We start from the raw sequence: 23,413 nt of genomic DNA on the forward strand, positions 1-23,413 counted from the left end.
ACACACACGCGCACACCGGCTAGGCGCTGAGCCAGAGAGAACAACAGGCAGAGCAAGCAGCAGGCCAGCAGCTAACTACGACAACGCCGTCGTTGTCGTCGCTTCTCTCCGCACACGCGGGGGGCGGGCAAGGCACGCCAGAGCAGGAAGGACGGAGAAGGGAAGGGAGCGTGTCACCGGCAATGAAGGCCAAGGCGGTCATCCTGGCGTCCCGTCCCGGTGAGTGAACCATGCGTTCACTTTCAGTGCCCCCCCCCCCACTCTCACCACCGCGAGCGAACCCGGGGCCATGTGCTCACTCACACTGCCTGCATGCTCACACGTGCAGCGCAACACCCAAGACAAAGATACCCCGTGTAGCCCTAACAGACTGTTGGAGCAAGTGCTGTAAGGCGAACACATGTGAAGGCCGGCACGGCACACCAGGGGTGCGAGTGGCAGGCCAGAACCATCCCCGGCCGCCTTTGTATTTCCCAGTGGTGATGTTCATTTTCCACACCATGGGGAGACGCGCGCGGGTTGGACTGCACACACTGACACAGACCTCGCACACGAATACATTGTAGCAGCACGCATCACACAGTTGGCCCATGGCTAGACCACCTTTATTTTTACCTTTCCTCCTTCACCTGCATCCACTACAAAGCATTGGCTAAACAAATACGGCTTAGTCTATCGGCTGAAAGACCTCTACGATAGTATTTAGGCAGTGCACTGCGTGAACGATGTGTACTCAAGCATTTCACGTTTACTAGGGCTCGTCAGTGTGCTGCTATAGGGTGCCAAGGCACGTTCAGAAAAATAAAGCGAAGCAAACGCCTTTTGTCCACGTTGATTTAGGTCGCGGTATTGGCAGAATCAACTGCAGTGTTCGTGCCTAGTCATACAATTTTTTTTATTCTCGACCACATTTAACCGACAGGTAATTGTAAACACTAACTTTCGAATGTATATTTTTATTTGTGAAAAGTCAGATGAAAATATGAAGTTGCTTCTCTCGCGAAATCCTTTGTGGATGACTTATCCAAGAACAAACAATGGATAATGGGATGAATTCCTGCCACTTTCACGTCACTCCTCTAGGAATATTAACATTTCGCGAGCAGGAAACATCCATCCACGGGCAATGCTAGCTCTCGCAGGTCGAATGTGGCCACAAATATTAGTCATAAAGCAACAGAGCTGAAGGTAAGAGGACATCCCACCGTGGATGGATGGCCTTTCAGCTGATTGACTAAGCTATGGATTTAATTTGTTCATGTTGTTTTATTCATTTATACCATATGATGCACTTTCCAGCCACCTCTGATACACTTTCAGGTAACTAACCTTGTACGAATGCTTCCATTAATCCGTTTTTATGTTGACAATTAGCACATTATTTTTTTTATAACAATTATGGAAATGTAATGCACGTGAAACGTGAAAGTATAATTGAGGCGTACGGAGCAAACAGAACCGTGATGAAACAATAAAAGTTATATTTAAAAAACTTATTTAAAAACACGCTTTAATGAAATGTACTGTACGAGTAAGGGCAGAGCTCCACGACTCCAGGAAGTGGCCCCGAAGCTTGCCATAACGTAAGGCACCGTGGGCAATTACAGCCAACGTCAGTTGAGCGTGGACAATTAGACCCAAGCCGAAACATAACATATAAAAAAGATTGTTTAAATATATATATTTTTATGATAGAAAATAGTAATTGTCATCAGTATGACATAAGTATACCAAGTTTGCAGTCGATACCACATTGGGAAGTGGGTTAAAATTGAGTTAAAAGATTTGAGGATACAACAACGACAACAACAACAGTTCATAAAAAGCGTGTAATAATGAGACACAGGATGGAGATGGTTGAAGCCAAACAATGGGAATTGATTTTTTACTCGAATAGTGACCCCAGGTCGTGACACTTGATTACACTCAAATTCCGGAGGGCGTCTCGGCGCTTCGCCCCTCGCTTGTCGCCCCCACTGATGTCCTCTTCTTACCCCCCCCATGTCTACATATACTACTGACTATTGTATGTAGGGTGTGTAGGCTGGAGGCATATTTGTCTACAAAAAGATATTTCTTTTTTGGTTAGGGGGGGGGCGGTGACATACTTTGGGGTGGGGTCAACAATTTTTGGAAAACTGTTGGATCAACTTTTTACCCCCAAATCTGGGAGGGGGGTCCATTTTCTACAACTTTTTGATCCAGGCCTTCGGAAAAGCTCGCATAAGTTAGTTGAAAGACAAACGGAGCGCCGGGCTTTTATAATAGAAGATTCACACAATCACTGTGGGAGTGAATTGATAGATTCCCACTTTGTTACCCTGCCTTGCATGTATGTTGAACTTCTTTCGCACCGTACGTAGCCAACCATGCTAATTGGAGGTGCGGGGGAAGGAATCAGAGGTGTACGGATACTGCTGAGATTCCACTTCTCCATGGTGCTGCGATAGGTGCCGACGGGGAACCTAGGATGGAGAATTTCAAGGTGCAGGAGCAAGAGGTGGTGGAGGAGCCCCCCGAAGGGCACGTTGTGCTGAAGACGATCTACCTCTCTGTGGACCCTTACATGGTAACAAAGACAAAGGTTCCCTCGTATAGCCTTTAACAGACTGTTGGGGCAAGTGCTGCTAGTGAGCACCTATGAAGGCCGGCATGGCACACGTGGGGGTGGGTGGCCAACACCACGCCCGGTCGCCTTTGTCTCCCAAGTGGCGATGTTTACACATCGCACCAGGTATTCATTTGAGGCTGAGTCGACCTAGGGGAGGCCCAGGATAATCGTCACTGGTGTTGGTCGTGAGCGGGAACCAAACTCATAGCACAGCATGCTAACCGCTACCTGTGCGCGTTACATGGTAACGCACACACACACATGCAACACACGCATGGGACTACCCCAGGGGAATCGGTCTAATGCGTGTGTGATACTCCCAGGCTACGAAGTCGCCAGTGAATAACAGGGTGGTAAACGGGTCGCTTGCTGTGGTCTGGGACTGCCTTTGTTGTTATTTTTGCTGCCTTGCCCAATCTTGATAAATCGGACTTATGTAATAAATGTATCTGTTATTTATTTATATTGAGTGATCTGCTAACCATGTTGCATTGTATGTTGTTGTCACTTGCTGATCCGCCGATACTGGACATTTGTGAAAAAGAGCTTCATCGCTCATCGGATTCCTCCAGTCTTTATAAAGATTTAGATTCTGATATATATTTTTGACTGGTATCCCCTCTCTCATATGTGTGGGGTTCTTCTCTCTTCAAATTATCTGGTGTCATCACACAAGCATGATATATACCACGAATAATTACATGGCCACAATTTAAAATCTTTGAGTCTGCGGTCTAAAAACAAGGCTGTGTAGCGATGCCATGTGACATGGAAAGGCTGAACTTGTGGTCACATTGGCTGTCAAATCCCCGATTGCGCGCATTATTACTGTTACCTCCAATTTAGGCCTCTTTTGTGCCATGGTGGCTACAACTGGAGCTTGCTAACAGCACTTGTCATACGCAGACCCACGCGTGTGCGTGCGTATACAAGCTCGCTCGCAACACTGGCCCCAAAATTATGTTTAGGCTATACGGGGGATCTTTGTATTTGTCTTTGTCCATACAAGTGCATTACTCACCACTACACACGTGCATGCACACACGTTGCTGGGGTGTGCGTGTCCGTGCCTAGCTTATGTGAGGTGAGCTGAAGGTAACCATTACAGATGAGTGAGCCCAGGGGAGAGTTGCCACCGAGATATCGCGGTTAGACACTGCATGGTAACGAGTGCACAGTCGTCTACGGACGTTTTCGTAAGTCGCCGTAATGTAGCAGACATCACCGAAATGGATGTTTATTTATTTATCTATTTCACCCACTTGGATTAAATGTGTTCATGATTAAAAAAAATACATTAATAGTGCAGGCAGGACAACCGTACGTTTCGAACAACGCATTTCAAGCAACAACAACAACCCACAGAAAAAGTACACAGCCTCTGTGCATTATGCAAAAACCATCAGTTCCCGAAGAATGGCATTGTGATCCTCTTGTCGTATGTCACCATCAAAATAAAACGTGAGCAAATGCGACCGACTATACTTATCAATACTCAGTGCTGCAAATGCTTGCCTCTGGGAGTGTGGAAGTGGGAACTCCACCTATATGGTTTGCAGAAGCAGACTTTGTAGCAGTGGACTTTGGTGACTAGACTATGTTGATGAGCCCTAGTAAGTGTGAAACCAGCCCAAAGTCATCTCTCATATTACTGCTGCCTATCAGTCACGTCATATTTTCTCAAATTTATTTTGACGGTGGCTTAAGACAAGAGGACCACAATGCCCTTCTGCAGGAACTGATGATGGTTGTTGCATAATCCACAGAGGCTGCGTGCTTCCCCCTAGATATATTCCTTTTGTTTCATTTATTTCATTAGCATCGTGCCATGAGTAAAAGACGTTCTCCAGCAGGAGTTCTTGCAGTTGGCAGCGTGGCATCACATTATATCTTTGGGACCTTTTTTTTCCAGTATCAAAAATGAGAAAAGGTTTTGCCCTTTCTGGCAATAAAACAGGTGTTAAGATGTTCAAACACCAAATAGATGCCTTTTGCAAGGAATCAAGTCTGCATTGACCACACGTACTTTGTGGTGAACATGCAAACAAACATGCTCTGATAATATATACATTGCCTTTGAAATTGATTTGCCTACACCAGTTTGTTTGGATGTTTTGCCACCCGCGCTGTACCGGGTCTGCGTGTGCCCAGCGCTGCCGCATGAACGAGGACCCAGGTACCGACTACTTGTCGGCGTGGACGGTGGGCGGCGTGGCGGAGGGCGGCGGCGTGGGCGTGGTGCTCTCCTCCCGCGGCGAGGGCCTCAGCCCCGGGGACGTGGTCACCAGCTTCTCCTGGCCCTGGCAGACGCACGCCGTGCTGCCCGCGAGTGGCCTGCAGAAGGTGCCCACCCGCCCGTCCGCTGTCTCTCTACCAGGCTCCCGCGTGTGTTCAATCAAATGTGTGGGACTGCGTGTGTGTAAGTAGGTGTGAGTGTGGTGCCAGTAATCTCAGTCAATCAACCCATGGCACCTGGGTCTGTTCCGTGACCTGCCACCAGCGAGACTTTCACACTTAACGCCTTAGGGTGCACCTAGCCTGGCACAAGCTCTGTGGTGATATCATTGCCATCTATTGTTGTGGTTCTGTCCACCCCACCCCCTCGTGTGCCTTGCTGGCCTTCGTAAGTGCTCGAGAATAGTAATTGCCCCAACAGTCTGTTAAGGCTCTTAACGGGGATCGTTGTTGTTTATTTATCTATGCCCTGAAGTGCACCAAGCCTGGCACAGGCACTGAAGTGACGTCACCGACACTTAGTGGCGAATGGTAGCTGTTGTTGCTATGCACTTATGTGTGGTGCATCTGTCAGTTGTACTTAAGTATGCCTTGCCGGGCTTCATAGGTGCTCGCTAACAGTACTTGCCCCAACAGTCTGTTGAAGATATACGGGGGATATTTGTCTTTGTTTTGGGGAGTGGTAGTGTAGCGGTTAGCATGCTGCACTATGAAACCAGCTACCCGAGTTCGATTCCTGTTCATGGCCAACACTGGCGGGTGACAATTATCTGAAACAGTCCTGGGCCTACCCTAGGTCGACTCAACCTCAAATGAGTACCTGATGTGGTGTAAATATCGCCACTGGGGAGACAAAGGCGGCGAGCACCTATAAAGATTGCCATGCCAATCTTTATAGGTGCTCGCTAACAGCACTTAACTCAAATCCACTTAAGGCTATAAGATGAATCTTTGTCATTGTACATGTCTGTGTGTGTGTCACTGTTTCTGCACATGTGTGTATAGAATTGACCAAATATCTTGCTCGTTTATCAGATCTCTGGAGAGTGGATTGTTGCATTTCCTCTCTGGGACTCTTCATGATCTTTGACCCTGTAGCCTCAATGTGAACTTGTATGGCACAAGTGCTGTGATTATGTCAGCGCCACTTAGTGGTAACTGGCAGCTGTTGTTATTCGTACGTGTGTATGTAATTGTTTTCACATACGTGTGTATGTGAATACAATGTACTTTTTTACATGCCTAGATCTGCGTGTGTGTGCCTATCTGTATGGTCCTAATAGGTGCTTGCTAACAGCACTTGCCCCCACAGTCTGTTAAAAGGCTATACGAGGGATCTTTGTCTTTGTTGCACCTGTATGGGATCTTGTGTATGTGTCTATTGTTTTTATTGTGTTCATGTGCCTATCTGTGTGCGTGAAGAATCAAAATGGAGATATATTATGTTGTTGTTGTGTGTTTGGATCTTTGTGTGCACGTGCACGTCTTATGTAGACGATGGAGTGGTGTTGCAGTCACTAACCCCAGGTTCAGATGTTGGCCATTGTATCTGCATCACTGAGAGGGGGCGTCATCAGTTTTTCTTTCGATTCCGTTATGATGACGTACATCATCGACATGGAACCAGAATAAAACATATCGGTACCAAGGCTCCCACAAGGCCATGCAGGAGGGTGCGTGGCACAGTTTGGCGCCAGCTATCGTAGAGTGCGGTCGTGTCACTACAGATTCAGTGGTGAAGGGTGACGCCCACCCTGCAAGTTGCATACGTCTTGGAACGGAAAAGGGTTAACAGCACTAATGAAAAGCTGTACTGTATCAACACCTCACCTGGATCTCACTAAGGTCGGCTCAGCCTTAACATGCATACCTGAAGGAGTGCGTGAACATCAGCACTGGAGAGACATAGGCAGCCAGGCAGGGAGAAGCAGTGGCTTCGTGACTAACTCACTGCACTATGCTCCCAGTGACGTAGACACAATGCCTGGACTTGTGTGACACCAATGTACTTGTTAAAAATAGCTACTTAGATGTAATCTGTAATTTCGTCACTTATCGCTCCCTTTTTACTAATACCACGGTCATTTTAAACAACTTCGCGCCTTGATACCTACACCCATGTCAAGGATTCATGACATTAGATTGGGATTTTATCTCATCCTGGACAAAACATTTGTCTTCCTTCATTACTCGCATTGCTCCGATTTGGAATTCCCTCCTTGTTCCTATAAGCTTGCTCAATGTAAGCAGTGCTTTGATTCTCATCTGCTGTACTATCATTAATTTTCTCTGTCACTGGCTGTTTTGCATGATAGTCCTCTCAGCAGAGTCTCAACACCCTTCTTCAAGAGACTCCTGCTTGAAACTTTTACTGTTTTATACAATATTAGAAATACATTTTGCTGGCTGGCTTCCTGCTTGGATTCCTGCCTGTCTGGCTGGCATGATGCACAATTGCGTGTGCGTGGATGGTGACATCACAGCGCACATCTGTGTGATGCCACCCGCATCTCATATCCCTGAACTAACTTCGAGCTGATGCTATGCCTCCCCCCACTCAAGCACCCACCCACCCTCCCTCAACCCATGCCACGGTACCCGTGCAAATGCACGAGATACGCTATCATATTCTACAACTATATTAGACAAAAGTATTGCTGGTTGGCTGGCTGTTGGGAGGGATGGACAGACGATCACATCCAAAGGACCCCGCGGGCTGTCAGCCTTTTACCGATTCGCCTTTCACCATGAGAAGGAAACCGATTTCCTCGTTGTGCAAGCAGAGCCCTCCCCAAGCCTCCCCTGTGTTGCAGCTGGCTCCAGCGTGGCTGGCGGAGCGGCCCTCGCTGGCGCTGGGCGCCGTGGGGATGCCGGGACTCACGGCGCTGCTGGGGCTGCGCATGGGGGGCCACGTCGCGCCGCGCGGCGGGCAGACCCTGGTGGTGAGCGGTGCGGCCGGGGCCTGTGGGCATCTGGTCGGGCAGGTGAGGGTGGGCCCCAAGGTGGGCAGGGACATCGCCCGAATAGAAAAACAAAACGCGTTGATTGGTGTCAGTGATTACAGAAACAAAAGGATGAAAAAATCACGCGTGGATTTTATAAAGCCTTCCCAGCACGCGTTGTTCCTCGGAAGATATATTCATTTGTATGTTATCGTACTATTGGAGTCATTGGATAAGTATTTTTTTCGTATGTATATGCGTGTATGGTAAACTTCTTTCACACCGTACGGAGCCGACCGTGCTAATCGGAGTTTTCAAGCATCGCTGCAACCTTCCGGTGATATTTTATTGCATTTGCTGGAAAGAATAGGGAAACAGTGTGTATATTGTGAAGAAAATAGGCGGACGAGAGCAGGTTGGAGTTCTTTTGGACAGAACTACAATGACGACAACGCCACTTAGCGGTGAATGGTGGCTGCTGTTGTGTATGTGTGTATGGTAGTGTCGGTGGTGCGTCTGCCAGTCACCTCAAGTCAACGCATGGCACCTTCTGGGTCTGTTCCATGAACTCCTGCCAACGAGCCTTGAACAACACCGCGTGGCCTTAAAGTGCACCTAGCCTGGCAAAAGCGCTGTGGTTATGTCACCGCCACATAGAGGAGAACGGCGGTTGTCGTTGTTTGTTAGCACACTGCGCTACAGATCCAGTGGTCCACGTTTCATTCTCGATCACGGAAAACTTCGGTGACGAATATCTAAATAGGTTGTGGGCCTCCCCTAGGTTGACTCAGATTTATATGAGTACAGTTCGTGTCGTCCGAGAGTCATTACACAGTACACGGTGCGAATTAAAAACATCTCCACTGAGGAGACAAAGGCAGCTGGGCGTGGTTGCTGCCCGCACTGCCCGGTGGTGTATTACATTGTCCTTCACATGTGCCCGGTCACAACAGTTGCCCCAACAGTCTGTTAAGGCTATACGGGGGGGTCTTTGTCTTTGGTGTCAGATCGCACGGCTGGAGGGCTGCAGCAAGGTGGTGGGGGTGTGCGGCTCGGCCTCCAAGTGTCGCGTGCTCACCGCCGAGCTGGGATTTGACGCGGCGGTCGACTACCGCGCGGAGGACCTGGCTGGGCAGCTGCGCTCGGCGTGCCCCAAGGGGGTCGACCTCTACTTCGACAACGTCGGGGGGCCGCTCAGCGACGCCATCATCGAGCAGGCGAGACGGCGACGACCACGCGGCAGTTCGACGTCCCCGTCGGTTTTTCGGTTCGCGATAGTCGCGTCCTGTACTCGCGTTGTCCGTAGAGGTTGGGTTTTTTTTTAGGGGGGGTTTGGTCAGATGGCTTGAATGTAAAATGTGTCGTTAAACCCACCAACCACCCGACAACGGCCAATCGGTAAGGTTGATCACGAAAACGAAACGTGACGATTAGTTACTACTTGGGCACGCTGGTGCGTTGGAGAGTAGACCCACACATGGATAATATTGGTCGTGAAAGTCTACACACATTAAACTAAGCTCACGTGGCCGTTTCTGTAACTTGGTGCTACTTTGCAGACGGCTATGCCGTTCTCTTTGGGTCCTTGCATGTAAAACAAATATATTTAATGACAGTTGTCTCTTGATGCACGACTGCTGCATCAAGAGAGATTGATGATATTTTAATAGTTCGTTGCATTTACTTTATGTTTATTATAACCACTTTTTTGTGTGTTATGATAATTTAAATGTGTTCAATAGCTCCTGTATTTATTGAAGGTATTTCAATGGAGGTTTTCGTCGAGCCATTATCCTGCAAAAGTTGCTTTTCACGAGCATCTCCGGAATGTATCCCAAATAACGAGGGAATGCTGTACACATCTCATCAGACACATGGCCTACTCAGTGATTTTTTTTTCCACCAGCATTGGTCTAATACAAGCAAACTCTAGACCGGTTTTGACATTCAGTGCCTCATCAGCAGACAGACTTGCTCGAACCAATCCTGGTGAACTGCCAGATGTTTATAGGCTAGGACCCCCTCTGTTAGATACGGGGTCATGTTTTGTGTTCATTTCACTGTTTTTAAATGAAATTTTCCCATATTAACTTTAATTTCGGGAAATTTATTTTGTTTTCCACTATTTTCGATTTTTTTTTATAGGCGTTGCAGTTGTTTTTCCTCTGGCGCTCCGTGCTTATTAATTGCTTTTATAATTTTGGTGAGCCAGGTCACCACGGTCTCTTTGAGTTCTCACTTTTGGTTCAACGAAATAAACTCGGGAACCGACACGGGGCGCACGCCTCTAACCCCCCAGTGCCTTGGACGCGGAGTCGGTGGACCGCGCGCACACACCACTGCGCGAGGCTCTCTGCTGTGCTCCGAGGTGGAGGCCTGTATCTGCAGTGTAGCAGGAGAAATTTGGCCACAATTTTCACTCTCCCTTGAGTTGATGGTCTGAGACAAACGCGTGAGTGTTGCACACGCAGTGTGGCGCCGCGAGATGTTAACTCTCTCGCCTGGTATGCAGGAGATCATGGGTTCGATCCCCACTCATGACACATGTAGATTTGGGGTTTGCACTTCTCTCTCCCCGTGGTCGCGTGGATTTTTCTCCGGGTCCTCCCGGTTTTGTTCCCTCCACATTTAGAATCAACGTGCTTCTCGAGTATTTGACTGGTATACATTTCCGGCCATTTCCTTGAGCTATCGTTTGTGATAGCCAGGACGCTTCTGAAAATCAGCTACATAGCTGAGTGGGCCTTGCCCTTGTAAAATAAAACATTGTTTAGTTTAAATAGTTTAGTTTATGTGCCATGAAACAACCAGTGTGGTATGGTCCAACGTCCTCCACGACCGCATTGCTGCGTGTGGAAGCCCCGAGTCAGCAGCAAATTTGCAAAAGAGTTGTATATCTACAAATAACATCGGTTCAGCAAAACACGTAATTACAAACCCAGTGTGCCCGCGTGACCTTAGGATATGCTGATACTGATCTCAAAATCATATTCGCGATTTGTAAACATAGCACAGCAGAGGATGTGTCAGCGACTCACATGCCCGTGTGTATCGGCGTAGGGGTGGGTCTGTGTAGGTAAGTGTGTGTGTAGGTATGCATGCGTGGGTTTGTGAACATTATTTAAGGTTTTTGAATAGGGATGTATGTTGGGTTGTGTGGATATGTGTGTGCATGCGTGTGGTTTGCGTGTATGCTCGTGCAAAACTTATTTGGCACATGTCCTGACGGGTACTCTAACATCTGACCATGTGTGTCTGGTGCTCGCCGAGCTTCGTTGACTTCCGTTTGCTGAACGAATACAATATCAGGTCACACTCATTACACACAAAGGGCTTGCCACAAATGAACCACGATACCTCGCTCATCTTGTCAAGGAGCATAAACCATTATGCAAACTCCGGTCATCATTCGCAGCGGCTTTTGACTAGCCATCGAGCAAAGACGGTCACCACATCGCGCGTTTTTAGATGCGCTTCTGCGGCCGTCTGGAACGCTCTTCCTTCCGATATTAGGAAGCCACTGGAGTTATGCACTTTTAAATCTACATTGATAACTAATTTCTTTAGAACAGTTTTTTGCGTTTAGTTTGTTGTCCTTTCCGCAGAACACTTATTAGCACGGTTGGCTACGTACGGTGTGAAAGAAGTTCAACGTACATACATGTTGACTTAAAGCTTTCGTGACTGCAGGAATTCATACATGTGTGAATTGGTATGTTTCATACTCTTTGGTTCTTTTGGTAAAGTCACGTAGGTATAAAATACAATTTTATACCAATTTAGAACTGGGTTTTCAGTCATGAAAGCTTCAAGTCAAGATTGCTATATTTCAGTTTGTGAGTTGATGCGTTTGTATGTTGCCTTCTTGGTAGTGTGTATGTGTGAGTTGTGGTATGCATACCTACACGTGCACTTACATGCGTATGTGCGCGTGAGGTTTAGGTGTGCGGAGAGCAGTAGTGTAATTATTTCGCTACTGCTGGCGACTTGAGTTCAATTCCCAATCACGGCCAACATCGGTGACGAATATCCGAACTGGTCCTGGGCCTTCCCTAGGTCGACTATGTCGTTAAAAAAGTACCTGGCACAGTGTGTAAGCATCAGCAGTGGGGAGACAAAGGCAGCCAGGCGTGGTGGTTGCCACGCCACCCCCTTGTGTGCTGGCTGTGTTGGCCTACAATAGCACTTGCCCCAACAGGTAGACGGGGGATTTTCGTCTCGTGGTGTATTGTATGTATGTTGAACTTTTTTCGCACCGCATGTGGCTAACCGTGCTAATAAGAGGCGTAGGGGAAGGATAGAACAGCTGGTGTTGTGGGTAACTGGTGTGCGTGCCTCTTTGCAGATGAATGTGGGGGGCCACGTGGTGCTGTGTGGGCAGATCTCCCAGTACAACAAGGACGTGCCCTACCCGCCTCCTCTCCCACTGCACACACAGACCGTGCTGCAGGAACGCAACATCAGCAGGCATGTGCACACAACGATGACAACAACCGCCGCCGCTCGCCACTAAGTGTCAGTGACGTCACCACGGCACTTGTGCCATGCGAGGTGCACTTCCAGGCTACGTGAAGTGTCGAAGGCCCGCTGGCAGGAGGTCACGGGACAGACCCAGGTGCCATGGGTTGACTGAGATGGCTGGCAGTTGCACCAGCTGTGCTCCCCACTGTGCCAACGCTCTGCGGTTTAGTCACCCGGCACTCCGCTCGTTGTTGTGAGCGTTGTGCCTTTGCCCTCCATTCTACCGAGTGACATCACCGTAGAGCTTGTGCCAGGCTCGGTACACTTTGAGGTCATTCCGTGAAGTGTGCAAGGCTCACTGCTGGCAAGTGGGTCACGGGACAGGCCCGGGTGTTAAAAAGAGTGTACTGGCTGAGATGACTGGCATATGCACCACCTGTGCTCCCCACTGTGGCAGCACATGGGCAGACACGGGCGCACACTAACAGGCACGTGCATGTATGCACGCGCACATGGGCACACAAACTCGTGGCAAGGCTGTGTAGGAGGTGTGCCCTACATACACACATCTGTAGAGGTATGCATGCATGCACATAATCCTTTAATACATACATGCCCCCGCCCCCGACATTGGAATGTAGAATTTTCACCACTGATCGAGCACCACCAATGGGGGTTACTACCACTCTATTGCCCGAGCAGGGAGAGGCTCCCCTTTGACTTTTGCTACGCCGCATCTAACGTGGTGCGTACGCTTACGTAGTGCGGGATACGTGCATGCGATGAGTGCATAATAAGCACGCCACGATTCACTCTTCTGCAGTGCAATCACGTCCCGCGACTCCCTCTTTCGTGACAAAACTCGTCCTCTGTGGCCTTCATCGTGCACGCAGAATCCAAAGTGGCTGCAGTTTTCATGACCCGATTACTCACTTTATGAATCAGGAATACACTCGATTACGTGCAATTGTACTGTCGTTTCCGCTCATCCCACACTGTCCCAATTGTGCTGAATTCATTACGCTTTGTTTACCAGGATATCCTTCATCTTGGGACTCTTTTTTTCAGGAGGGTCCTGACACGCTGCCACTAGCCATAACGTCTCCTGTCACGATTGAAAACTCGAGCAGCTATAGCAGTGCAGCCCTTCCAGTGACAATCAATGAACAAACTCTGTCAGCTACATCACTAAATGTCAAACAAGAGCCTTGAAATACACTGGAGAACTCTATCTAAAGTAATTCAATGTCTCTTTATCCACGCTCGCGGGACATCTTTTATATGCCCTGCATGAAGTCTTTTGTCACATTTTAATGGCTCGGATATTTTAAGTCTCGGCTGAAATGAGCCACACGGAAGTGAAACACAAAATTAAGTTGACAGTTTCTCGTTGCAATGATTGGATTTGCTTGAGTAGAATGGGGATGGTTTTAGTTTGTATTTGGGCGATTTATCTTCCTTGTACTTTGCACGACTATCATGTGTTTGTATGTTTGCTGTTGTAACGTTCTTCCCCACTCCTACTGGACATCTGTGAAAAAGAGCTTTATAGCTCATCGGATTCTTCCAGTATAAATATTCTGTTGGTCATTGAGCCGAGACTATCAACGTTCCACTCACACGCAAGGCCATGGTTTTATCACAGGCAGCCGTCTGGCCTGGAACCCGTACTGAGCCGGTTGCTGGCTCACAAGCTCTGAGCCCCGCGCCACACCGCCACCACGCGCACTGGGATCCGAGTCTAACGCACGTCCGTGTTTGTATCCAGGGACCGTTTCCTGGTGCTCAACTACCCGGACAAGCACGCCGAGGGTCTGCAGCAGCTTGCCAGCTGGGTACAGAGTGGTCAGCTCAAGGTGACTATTCCTCGCGCTAAAGCAGAACGAGTTTGACATGCCGGCTGCGCTATCGGGAGGGACGTTCTAGGAGGCGATGAAAATCTCCGCGCGGAACGGCAGAGCCTCGTGGTGTTGTGGAAACGGGTATGTATGTGTGTACGCTTAACTTTATTCGCACCGTACGTAGCCAACGGCGCTAATCGGAGGTGCCTTCCATTGACAGGTGAAAGAGACAATCATGGACGGGATAGAAAACGTTGGAGGTAAGGATTGAGTTTAAAACACAAGTGATAATACATGATTAGGCGTGTCGATAGGAGCAACGGTTCCCTCTTACAGCCAAGTTAAAAAGGTGCGGTCATGAATCTTGAGACACTGTGCCCTTTAGGGCAAGGTGTATGTCAGGCAACTTGGAAGTTTAACAAATAATGCCGATGTAAGCAGGAAAGGGGTTTTGTTGTTACAGACGGAGCACATAACTAGCATGGGAATTGTGCAGTGAGCAGCAACCCAGAGGTCACGGTGCAGGATCTGGGCGATTGAAATATTGGCGAGGTGTGTGTGTGGGGCATCAACAGCAGTGGTTGTTAATTCCACACTCCTGGAGTGGCACCCAGAGGTCAGCAACCATCGGCGAAGTGGCAGTGTTGATCGGAGCAGTCCTGGGAGACGGAGTGTCAACTCCTGCGGTGGCTAATGAACCGAGCAATAGGAAGCAATGGCAAAGTGTGGTACCATCAATTGGAGTGGCCGATGACCCATTGAACCTGCCTGTGACTTATACAAGACTGCGCATTTAACCAAATTCTAGATTTGAAGCTTTCGTGACTGCAAGGATTTTTCGGTAAAGTCACGTAGGTTAAAAAAGGAAACAAATAAATTAAATCATGATAGAAAACGTTGGAGGTAAATCATGATTTAATGTATTTGTTTTCTTTTTTTAACCTACGTGACTTTACCGAAAAAACCAAAGAGTATTTAACCAAATCTTGGTTCATAATAAAAGTTTTTGGGTTAGATCGCGTTAGTTATAAATGTGTCGCAACCCTCCGCCACCCAACACGGCCAATAAGTAAAAAATGTTGGGCTAAACGAGTACCAATCTGTGGCAACTCTACAGCGGTTGTCCTCAGGAAATGACCCTTGCAATTGGAATGTGGAAGTTTTATCACTGGCTCGGGGTGGTGAAACTTACGGTGACACCATTTTGTGTGTATGAAATGCACGATTAAAACTGAAAAGGTAGAAGAGGGATGAGCCTTACAGATGTTTACAAAAGGAACTGAGTTGTATAAAAGCGGCGCACTCATTACCCGACTACTCTTAATCCATAATAGATGTTACTTACATTAGTTTTGTGATCTCGTGAAGGAGCATAAACCATCACGCAAACTCGAACAAAGACGGTCAATGCATCGCATGCATTCATGTGCTTCTGCTCTTCCTATGCACTTTTAAATATAGATTGACAAACTCGTTTTTTTAGAGCTGCTTTTTGTGTTTAGTTTGTGGTCCTTCCCCTGCACCTCCAATTGGCACGGTTGGCTACGTATGGTGTGAAAGAGGTTCAACATACAAAAACATGAAAATGGTGGCTCTACAGCATGTAGAACAGTTGTCTCAATACCCCACTTAGCTTCAAGTTCTGTATATAACTCAAGACGTAGGTTTTCAAAGGCAATATGACTCGTACATAATTGGTTCTGGGTCAGGCCAGATCAATTTGGCTAAATTTGTCGCAAGACCCTCCACCACTCGACAAAGCCAAACAAATTGCCGCATGGTATACGAGCGTTTAACAACGCACCAATTATCGTTTAAGCTCACACCGGTGAGTTGTAGCAATTTTCACAACCATATTTAACACGGTGTAGTTTGCATCAGGAAAATCCAGGAAGTCTTGACTACCGTATAGTCGCAGTAGTGTGACCGCAGCCCATCTTGTAACTTGGTCGGAGCCACAACTGTGACCATGGCTATGGTATGCATCAAGCCAGTATGCATTGCAAGGTTGGCACTGGCTGCGTCGTCGTATAATGCACGTTGTGTCCTCGCCCCCTGCCCGCAGCTGCCTTCGTGTCCATGATGCAGGGCGGCAACATTGGCAAGCAGCTGGTGCTCGTGAGCCCCTTGTAACGGTGCCCCTGCCACAGCCAGCACGAGGGTGGCAGGAACGGCGGGTGGGCTGGTGCGGCTGTGGCCGCGTGATCTGCCAGCGCATGCCGAACCCCCTATCCAAGTCAAGATATCCGTCTGGCATGCCCGGGGCACACGCAGGATCACATCGTGCGTTAGTAATGGCAACTGCTCGCCAATGGCACGCTGCCCAATGGTTTCAAAAAAATGTTTTGCCAACGGTAGGCCATTGTGTGGGCAAAGAGCACTGCCACTGGCAGAACAGGCGGTTTCGCTCGGTTTTTTGTAGAAACAAAGGGAGGTCCCCTCTGTAGAGAAGCTTTAGCATAGTGTACAGGCAAGCCACAATGGGATTGTTGAACATCAATGTCACAATGCCTACACATTGGCCATGTGGCAGTGTATGGAGTCAATTAGAAATGGGTAATTACACTCGCAATATGTGCTAAGAATTGCGCTTGTGGGAATCGATTATTCAAGCATTCTAATTTGACAAATCAGTGGCAAATCGATTCTTCAATTGAATCGCATCCCCAAATTGAAGTTGCATGGTGATAATCGTTACATGCATTAGTACACGATTTAATCCCATCATATAGTTTGCGAGAATGAATAAATTTGGCTATCACTCCATCTTCCATGTAAACATTGATGGTGGATCACTGATCCATAATTGGAACTGCAGGCAAAAAGCAGGGTCTTGCTTGTAGCTTGCAGCTACTGCCGTGTGAACTAATTGTTGGTACTGCAGCTTGGTGTGGTAGTATTCAACTGCTGGTCATCATCAATTTGAACGGTCAGGATGGTGGATCACACAAGGATGACGATGATGTTGTTTACAGCCACTTTCTATGTAATGAGATGGTGCCGCCTCGAGGTGGCACTACACCCAAGTCGGTTTTTACGGAGCATTATCGCGTTTCCATATATTTCAAGTCAAAATTTATCCAGGCTCTTCTTCCACTTGTAAATCTATAGTAAAAATTGGCCAAATATCTCGTAGGACCATAATAAAAAGGTCTTCATGCTCCTCAAAAGTTTAAAAGTGCCTCTTTTTTCATCAAGGCACAGCAACGTTTTAAATCAAAGTGTCTCCCTGGTGTAGTGCATCCATCGGTGGCTTTGAACCGTGGTTGGAAATTCAAACTCGATTATGGCTGGGGCCAGTGTCTCCATTGGACAACCACTTGACTGCCGACAAAATGGTAGCGAGAGAGTTAATGGGCTAAGATAAGCCCTGACCATATTTGACCTCCCCCCCCCCCACTCTTTACGCACTCGGTTTCCACTCTTTACGCACTCGGTTTCCACTCTTGAAGGAGCAATCCGAAATTAACAAATAAATGACCGAAACACAATGACTTACAAAAACCACTTGGCACCACCCGCTGCATAGGCATATAAAACGCATTTTATTGCCGAGCCGTTGATGTGAATAGTTTTGAGAATACACATTAAACACAAATAGTTACACGTTGTACAAATTTGTGTTGGGTTATTATCTGTGCCGGTCTTTTGAGTCTATCAACTTCTTTGTTGTAATGTTGAATTACGGATTGACGCCTGTACAGCGCTGGGGTTGACTGATGAAACTTGGTCAAGTGTGGTCTTTATAGCCTGCACACAAGGGGGCAGAAAAACATTCCATTTAGCCTTTCGAAATGAGGCACTAGGACCAGATGCACACAGCATCCAACGATGCTGTGTGCATCAAGAGAGGTCCCCTGTTTAGCCTTAATCAGTGTCGTGGCAAGTGCCCTTTGAGAGCCCCTGTTAAGACAGCACCACAAGGGCTGGGTTTGTGGTCAGCGTCATGCCCATGACCATTGAATGATTATGAATATAACACCAAAACAGGTATTTATAATTTAAGGCCGAGTCTACCGATGGGAAGCTTAGGACACTTATTACATCTCATTACCATCTCGTTGGAATTGTGAACGGCTTCATTCAATGTCTCACTTGTACCACGTCTCATTCATTCCATTGGCCGGTAAGAATATGATCAATGTAAATGAAATTGAAGGTAACTTTTAAGAACAATTTGACATCCATCATTGGCATAATAATTTACTTTCATCAGAGCATGCCTAGCGAGCTGCTACCCACTCGCACACTTGGGCCAACATCGGCAGCAACAAAGGTTCATAGGTGCTTTCCAAGGCTGTCCACAATTGTCAGGTTGGTGCCATTTGCACTACCCAGAAGGTACGGCTGCATCCACGCTCGAGCTCACACTGGACTTGGTGGATATGAGGCACGACGTGATTCACCCTACCTGGTGACCCGGTTCAACGTCGGTTCTTTTAGTCTCGATTTACCGTCTTCCTTTGTAATGTTCCTTGTGTGTTTTTCTGTCACGATTGTGCAGTTTCGTTCATTCCACTTTACTACGCGGTATATCGCTTGCATGAAGCGTAAATGGTTCTCACGTACATGATTCACTGTATCGATTGTAGGAATCAGGGGTGGTCCCAGCAACAAAAAACATGGTGAAGGGTAGACTGTTATACAAAGTCAATCGTGTTGGGAAACGAAATTGATTACCTAAAAGTTTTCATTACATAACAAATGTATCTAAAATTACAGCCATATATTTCTTTATTTACAACTGTACACTTGTGTAACATCAAAAAGTATGGCATACAATAGTCACCTACAAATATTGGGGGAATGAAAGGTTAACATAGTGCTGGTGACATAACCGATTTTAAACTAATGATGCATCGCTATGTGCCCCGCAGCCTCTGCTTTAACGCACTCGCTTCAGTGTTTTCGTGAATGGTGATAGATACACCACGGACTTTAGTGATAGATACACCATGGTGGCAAGATCTTAACTACCTCGCCTGGTATACAGGAGGTTGTGAGTTCGATCCCAACCCTGACGCCTGCATATTTGGAGTTTCCATGTCTCTCCCCGTGGTCGCGTGGCTTTTTCTCAGGGTCCTAGGTTTTTCCCTCCACATTTATAATAAACACGCATTTAGAGAATTTGGCTATTCAATTTCCACACGACAAGCCACTTCGTTGAGCTATCATTTGTGGCCAGGTCGCTTATGAAAAAGAGCTAAAAAGCTCAAGTGGGCCTTACCTGGTAGAATACAAAATAGTTTATAGTAATAGTTTAAGTATTTCGACAGATGAATGCGTGCATACGTACGTGATCTCTCGGAAGGCTCTCTTCTCCTGGTACTTCACTTTGTGTTTCCTCTTGAACCTGGGACGGAAGGATACGAGTGTATAGATGTCAACGTAGGCACGCAAAAGAAGGTTACACTTAAAACAACAGAGCCGGCAAGTGTTGCAAATACGCATGGCAGGGAAGCTGAATGTGGTGTCCCGCTTGCACCAGTGATTTGCAATACGCTTGCACTCGTGTAAAGGCTGCATGAGTGAGCGTATGCATGTTTCACTACGAAAGCAATAATACAAGATTTATGGAAAGCTTTCAATCCTTTATCCAAGCCAGGTGATGCTGTGATTAAAACCAGTAAGAAAGCCATAAAAGAGGCCATTTCTGGTGTAGGACAATCAGCTAAGGCCAATGCATACATTATCAAAGCATATTTGTTTGCATTTTAACCACAAGAATATGTGGTTAATGTAATAGGTGTCTGCTTGGTGTTTGAACATCTTAGCACAACTCCTGTATTCTTGCCAGAGGCTAAAGCCTTTTATTTTTGAGAGTCTTGATACCGGAAAAAAGGGTACCGGATATAACGTTGATGCTGTATGTCTAGACACAAAGTGCATACATAGACTGTGTACTACGTGTCTACGTGTGTCTGCATAAATGTACACAATGCTGCTCCGAGTGGCCTTAGATGATACCACCACAATTGGACCCAGTGACAGCGACTGCTGCTACTGCTTTGATTGTTGCTGCTATGCTTGAGCGACCACTCACTTGGCTCTCTCTCTGGGCTCCAGCATGTTCCGCTTGTGAAAGCTCTTGAATCGATCCATCAGCAGGCTGCCCTCAGGCTAAGGGAGTCAAGAGGTGGGAAAACAAGACTTGTAGGCAAAGGAACAACTCAACAACATCCAACCCTCAAGTGGTTACATGTATTTGTCATGATTTTGGGGGTGATGGGTTCAAGAATCGATCATTTTGTGCGAGTTTCTATCAATCCCTTAGGGTCTCCGTTTTACAGTTATTCCACTCCATGCCTCTAAATGGTATGTTGCCAAATGATTTGTATGAATCGTAAAGAATGGATTACTAGCTCATGATTTGAATCATGTATCACGGGCATCATTCCAAGCCTAAAGTGTTAAATGACATTATAATTATCACTGGAAAGACCCCTCTTACAATATTTACTTTCATCACAAAGCAAACCACCAGCCTTGATGGGATTGTGGTTAGAGTGCTCGGCCTTCTAAGTGGATGATATCCAAGTTCAAATCCTGGTTAAGGGTAAACTCGGACTAAAATCACCCCTCGAGGGATATTATATAAATCGAGTAGCACTTCACAGTAAAATTTACCACCATCTTGGGATTGTGGAGTTTACACCACTAGCGAGTGGCCTCCAAGGGTGAGTGATGAGTGCCCACCCCATGACTCGTTAAGGCAAGGTCTAAAGGTGTCCGAAGCCAGTTTGCACGGAGTTCTGTAGTCTGGTAATCTCTGCTGGGAAAACGTAAAAGCTTGCGAAGTTACCGTCTATCCAACCGCAAGCCAATGGCGAGCCAGATTCGTGTCACAAATGATCAATTCGATAACTGTCCGGAAGAGAAATCCACTTGTTTCAATGCAAGAATATCAATTGATTGTGACGAGGGTAGACGAACAATGAATGAACATTACTGCCGTTTGTATCATGTTCTCCCAGTGCATTAATGCCTACATGGACAATGCAAAATGTGGTAACAAGCACACATACAATATCACATGCACACGCGCACACACAAAGCAAACACGCGTACTCACATGGGAGTGCCTACACACATGTAATCATGCAAACACGTCTACTAAAATTTAAGCATACAAACACACGCATGCTTCCGTATGTTTGTGTGCGAGCTGGCACAGTGCCCTTTATATCCAGGAAAGCCTCAATGACTTTGACCAGCCAATTCCATTAAAACATGTTGAGGATACCCATTCAAGTGGAGGAATAACACTTATGCATACATACATACACATAATAAGCAGGCACGCATAGGCAAGCATGCACACGCACGATCATACACACAGCTTGTGCACGAGCATGCGCATATGTTCACACATGCATGCAAATACATGCATCCGAGTTTGCACATGCATATACAGTACATGCTTAAGCATGCAGTGCGCGTACAACCGCGTTACCTTGAGCTCACGCAGCGTGCCAACGAGTTCGTCGCTCAGTTTCAAGTCCACATCGGGCTCCGCATATCTGCAGCACAAGTGCACGCACATCCGCTGAGCGTCCTGCCATGAAGCTCCTTGCATCAAACAGTGTATACTGAAAAGACCAGAAGCTTCCTGCTGGTTAATAGAGTACTTTAGAAGAGCATAGGAATGCTGTTAGTCATGCCGCATGGAGAATCGCACCCATGTCCCTGACGTGTGTGTGTGTGCGTCTCTGTGCGTGCTCATTTCAACACCGGTGACGAATATCTCAATAGTTCCTGGGCCATTGGGGAGACAAAGGCGGCCGGGCGTGGTGCTGGCCACCCACCCCCATGCATAGCCATGCCGGCCTTCACAGGCGCTGCTCACTAACAGCACTTGCCTCAACAGTCTGTTAAGGCTACAGGGGGGAGTGGGGGAGGATCTTTGTTTTTGCTCACTTGAGACGTCCCAGCCTCTTGGGCTTGTTGATGTTCCGCAACCGCTTCTCCTGGCGGTGCAGCTTGCGCCGGGCCAGCTCCGCTTGCCGGGCGTGCACCTCCTTGCGCACCCTGCGCAGCTGCTGCGCCTCCAACCCCCGCACCCGCGCCACCTTCTCAGCTTTGCGGCGCCGCTCCTGCACGCGTCGGGGGGCAGTAGTGGGTGGGAGGGAAAAAAGACGTCACACGTTAAAGAGGGTCGCACACGGGGATAATCGGCTGCATGTCACGACCCACCAAAGGGCGCCAAAGGAAATCGCATCGCTCGTCGCGGCACGACAAGTGGTCGCTTGCGACAAGACGCATCACAGCGAGTGATCGCGTGTGACGGTTGTGGCGTTAAGGGGAGTGGTTGTATGGGCCATCGCAGTGAGTTGCTGTGCACTGCGACGCTTCACGTGTGCATCGTGGGGTGAACGCTGCGTCTCCGTATCAATCCAGCGCACCCTTTGCTCTTTGTTGTTCCATTCCATTGAATTTTCTCATTTGGTTTCACCGGTCTGTTGAACCTTCTACCGTTAAGACGATGACTCCATGGCTACAGATGGGTTGTAGAAGGGGTGAAATAGCTCGGGACGACGATGTCAGCCCCTCGCCTTGGAATCCTCCCTTGTTACTCTCGCATCCCATTTGTCACCGTGATGATGGACTCATCACAGTGAGGTTTTCATTCATGAAATTATTCATGAAATTGGAATGCGTGTCAAGAAGGCATATCGACTAAATCGGTGTTCTTCACTAATATTCAGAGGTTGGGCCACTTTCGCCAAGAGACATCACCATTGTGAGGGCCACCACACCGCTTGAAGGGGCGTTTTCACATGTGTATTGTCCGGGGGCCGCACTAAAGGCCACCAGGGTTCGCCAGTGGCCCGCTGCGGGCCTTGCAATGAAGAACACTGGACTAAAATGATACACGAGGTCACATTGTATACTGCAGCGCCCTGAAATATTACGCTAAAGCGAAACAATTCCATGAGATCCTCAGCAATGGTGGCGTGGTCCCAGTGTGCCCCAGCACTTGCTCGTCTCCCACCTGATCCTTGGCTGCCTTCTCGCGGCGCCGCTGCTGCGGGGTCTTCTTGTCCAGCCGGCTTACGGCGCGGACCGACACCTTCTTGGCACCTTCCTCCACGTCCGCCTTCTCTGCCTCCTCCTCCCCCTCCGACTCCTCGAAGAGGCCCTCGCAGATCTCCTTGAACAGAGATGCCTGTGTGCAGCCCAGAAGCAGCGAGAATGGGTCAACGATATTCATGTAAGTTGAGTGCAGTGCAAAGTGGAGCATTGAAGTGCAGCGATGGGGCCATGGAGCACCGTTGTACAGTGCAGAATGAGCCGTACCTACAGTGGAGGTTGAAGTGTAGAGT

At 47.8% G+C, this 23,413-nt stretch overlaps 2 protein-coding genes across 2 annotated transcripts in view; one reads left to right on the forward strand and one right to left on the reverse strand.

Annotated features, from left to right (window-relative positions):
- PTGR2 (prostaglandin reductase 2) lies at positions 1-17,707 on the forward strand. Its single transcript, XM_078608744.1, has 9 exons — positions 1-219; positions 2,451-2,569; positions 4,763-4,954; positions 7,660-7,830; positions 8,796-9,005; positions 12,134-12,255; positions 14,018-14,105; positions 14,311-14,350; positions 16,156-17,707. The coding sequence occupies exons 1-9, from the start codon at positions 183-185 to the stop codon at positions 16,221-16,223; spliced, it is 1,047 nt and encodes a 348-aa protein (XP_078464870.1). The 5' UTR covers positions 1-182; the 3' UTR covers positions 16,224-17,707.
- NOP53 (NOP53 ribosome biogenesis factor) overlaps positions 17,613-23,413 on the reverse strand; it is an 11,171-nt gene continuing 5,370 nt past the window's right edge. Inside the window, exons 8-13 of the mRNA XM_078608743.1 lie at positions 23,083-23,256; positions 22,008-22,183; positions 21,544-21,610; positions 20,134-20,210; positions 19,387-19,443; positions 17,613-17,840 (exon numbers count right to left, since the gene is read on the reverse strand). Coding sequence (XP_078464869.1) covers positions 17,834-17,840; positions 19,387-19,443; positions 20,134-20,210; positions 21,544-21,610; positions 22,008-22,183; positions 23,083-23,256 — 558 coding nt within the window. The 3' untranslated portion in view covers positions 17,613-17,833. The remainder of the gene's footprint in view (positions 17,841-19,386; positions 19,444-20,133; positions 20,211-21,543; positions 21,611-22,007; positions 22,184-23,082; positions 23,257-23,413) is intronic.

Source organism: Lampetra planeri, chromosome 30 (genome assembly GCF_965212315.1).
Source record: "Lampetra planeri chromosome 30, kcLamPlan1.2.h2, whole genome shotgun sequence".
NCBI classification, from domain to species: domain Eukaryota; kingdom Metazoa; phylum Chordata; class Hyperoartia; order Petromyzontiformes; family Petromyzontidae; genus Lampetra; species Lampetra planeri.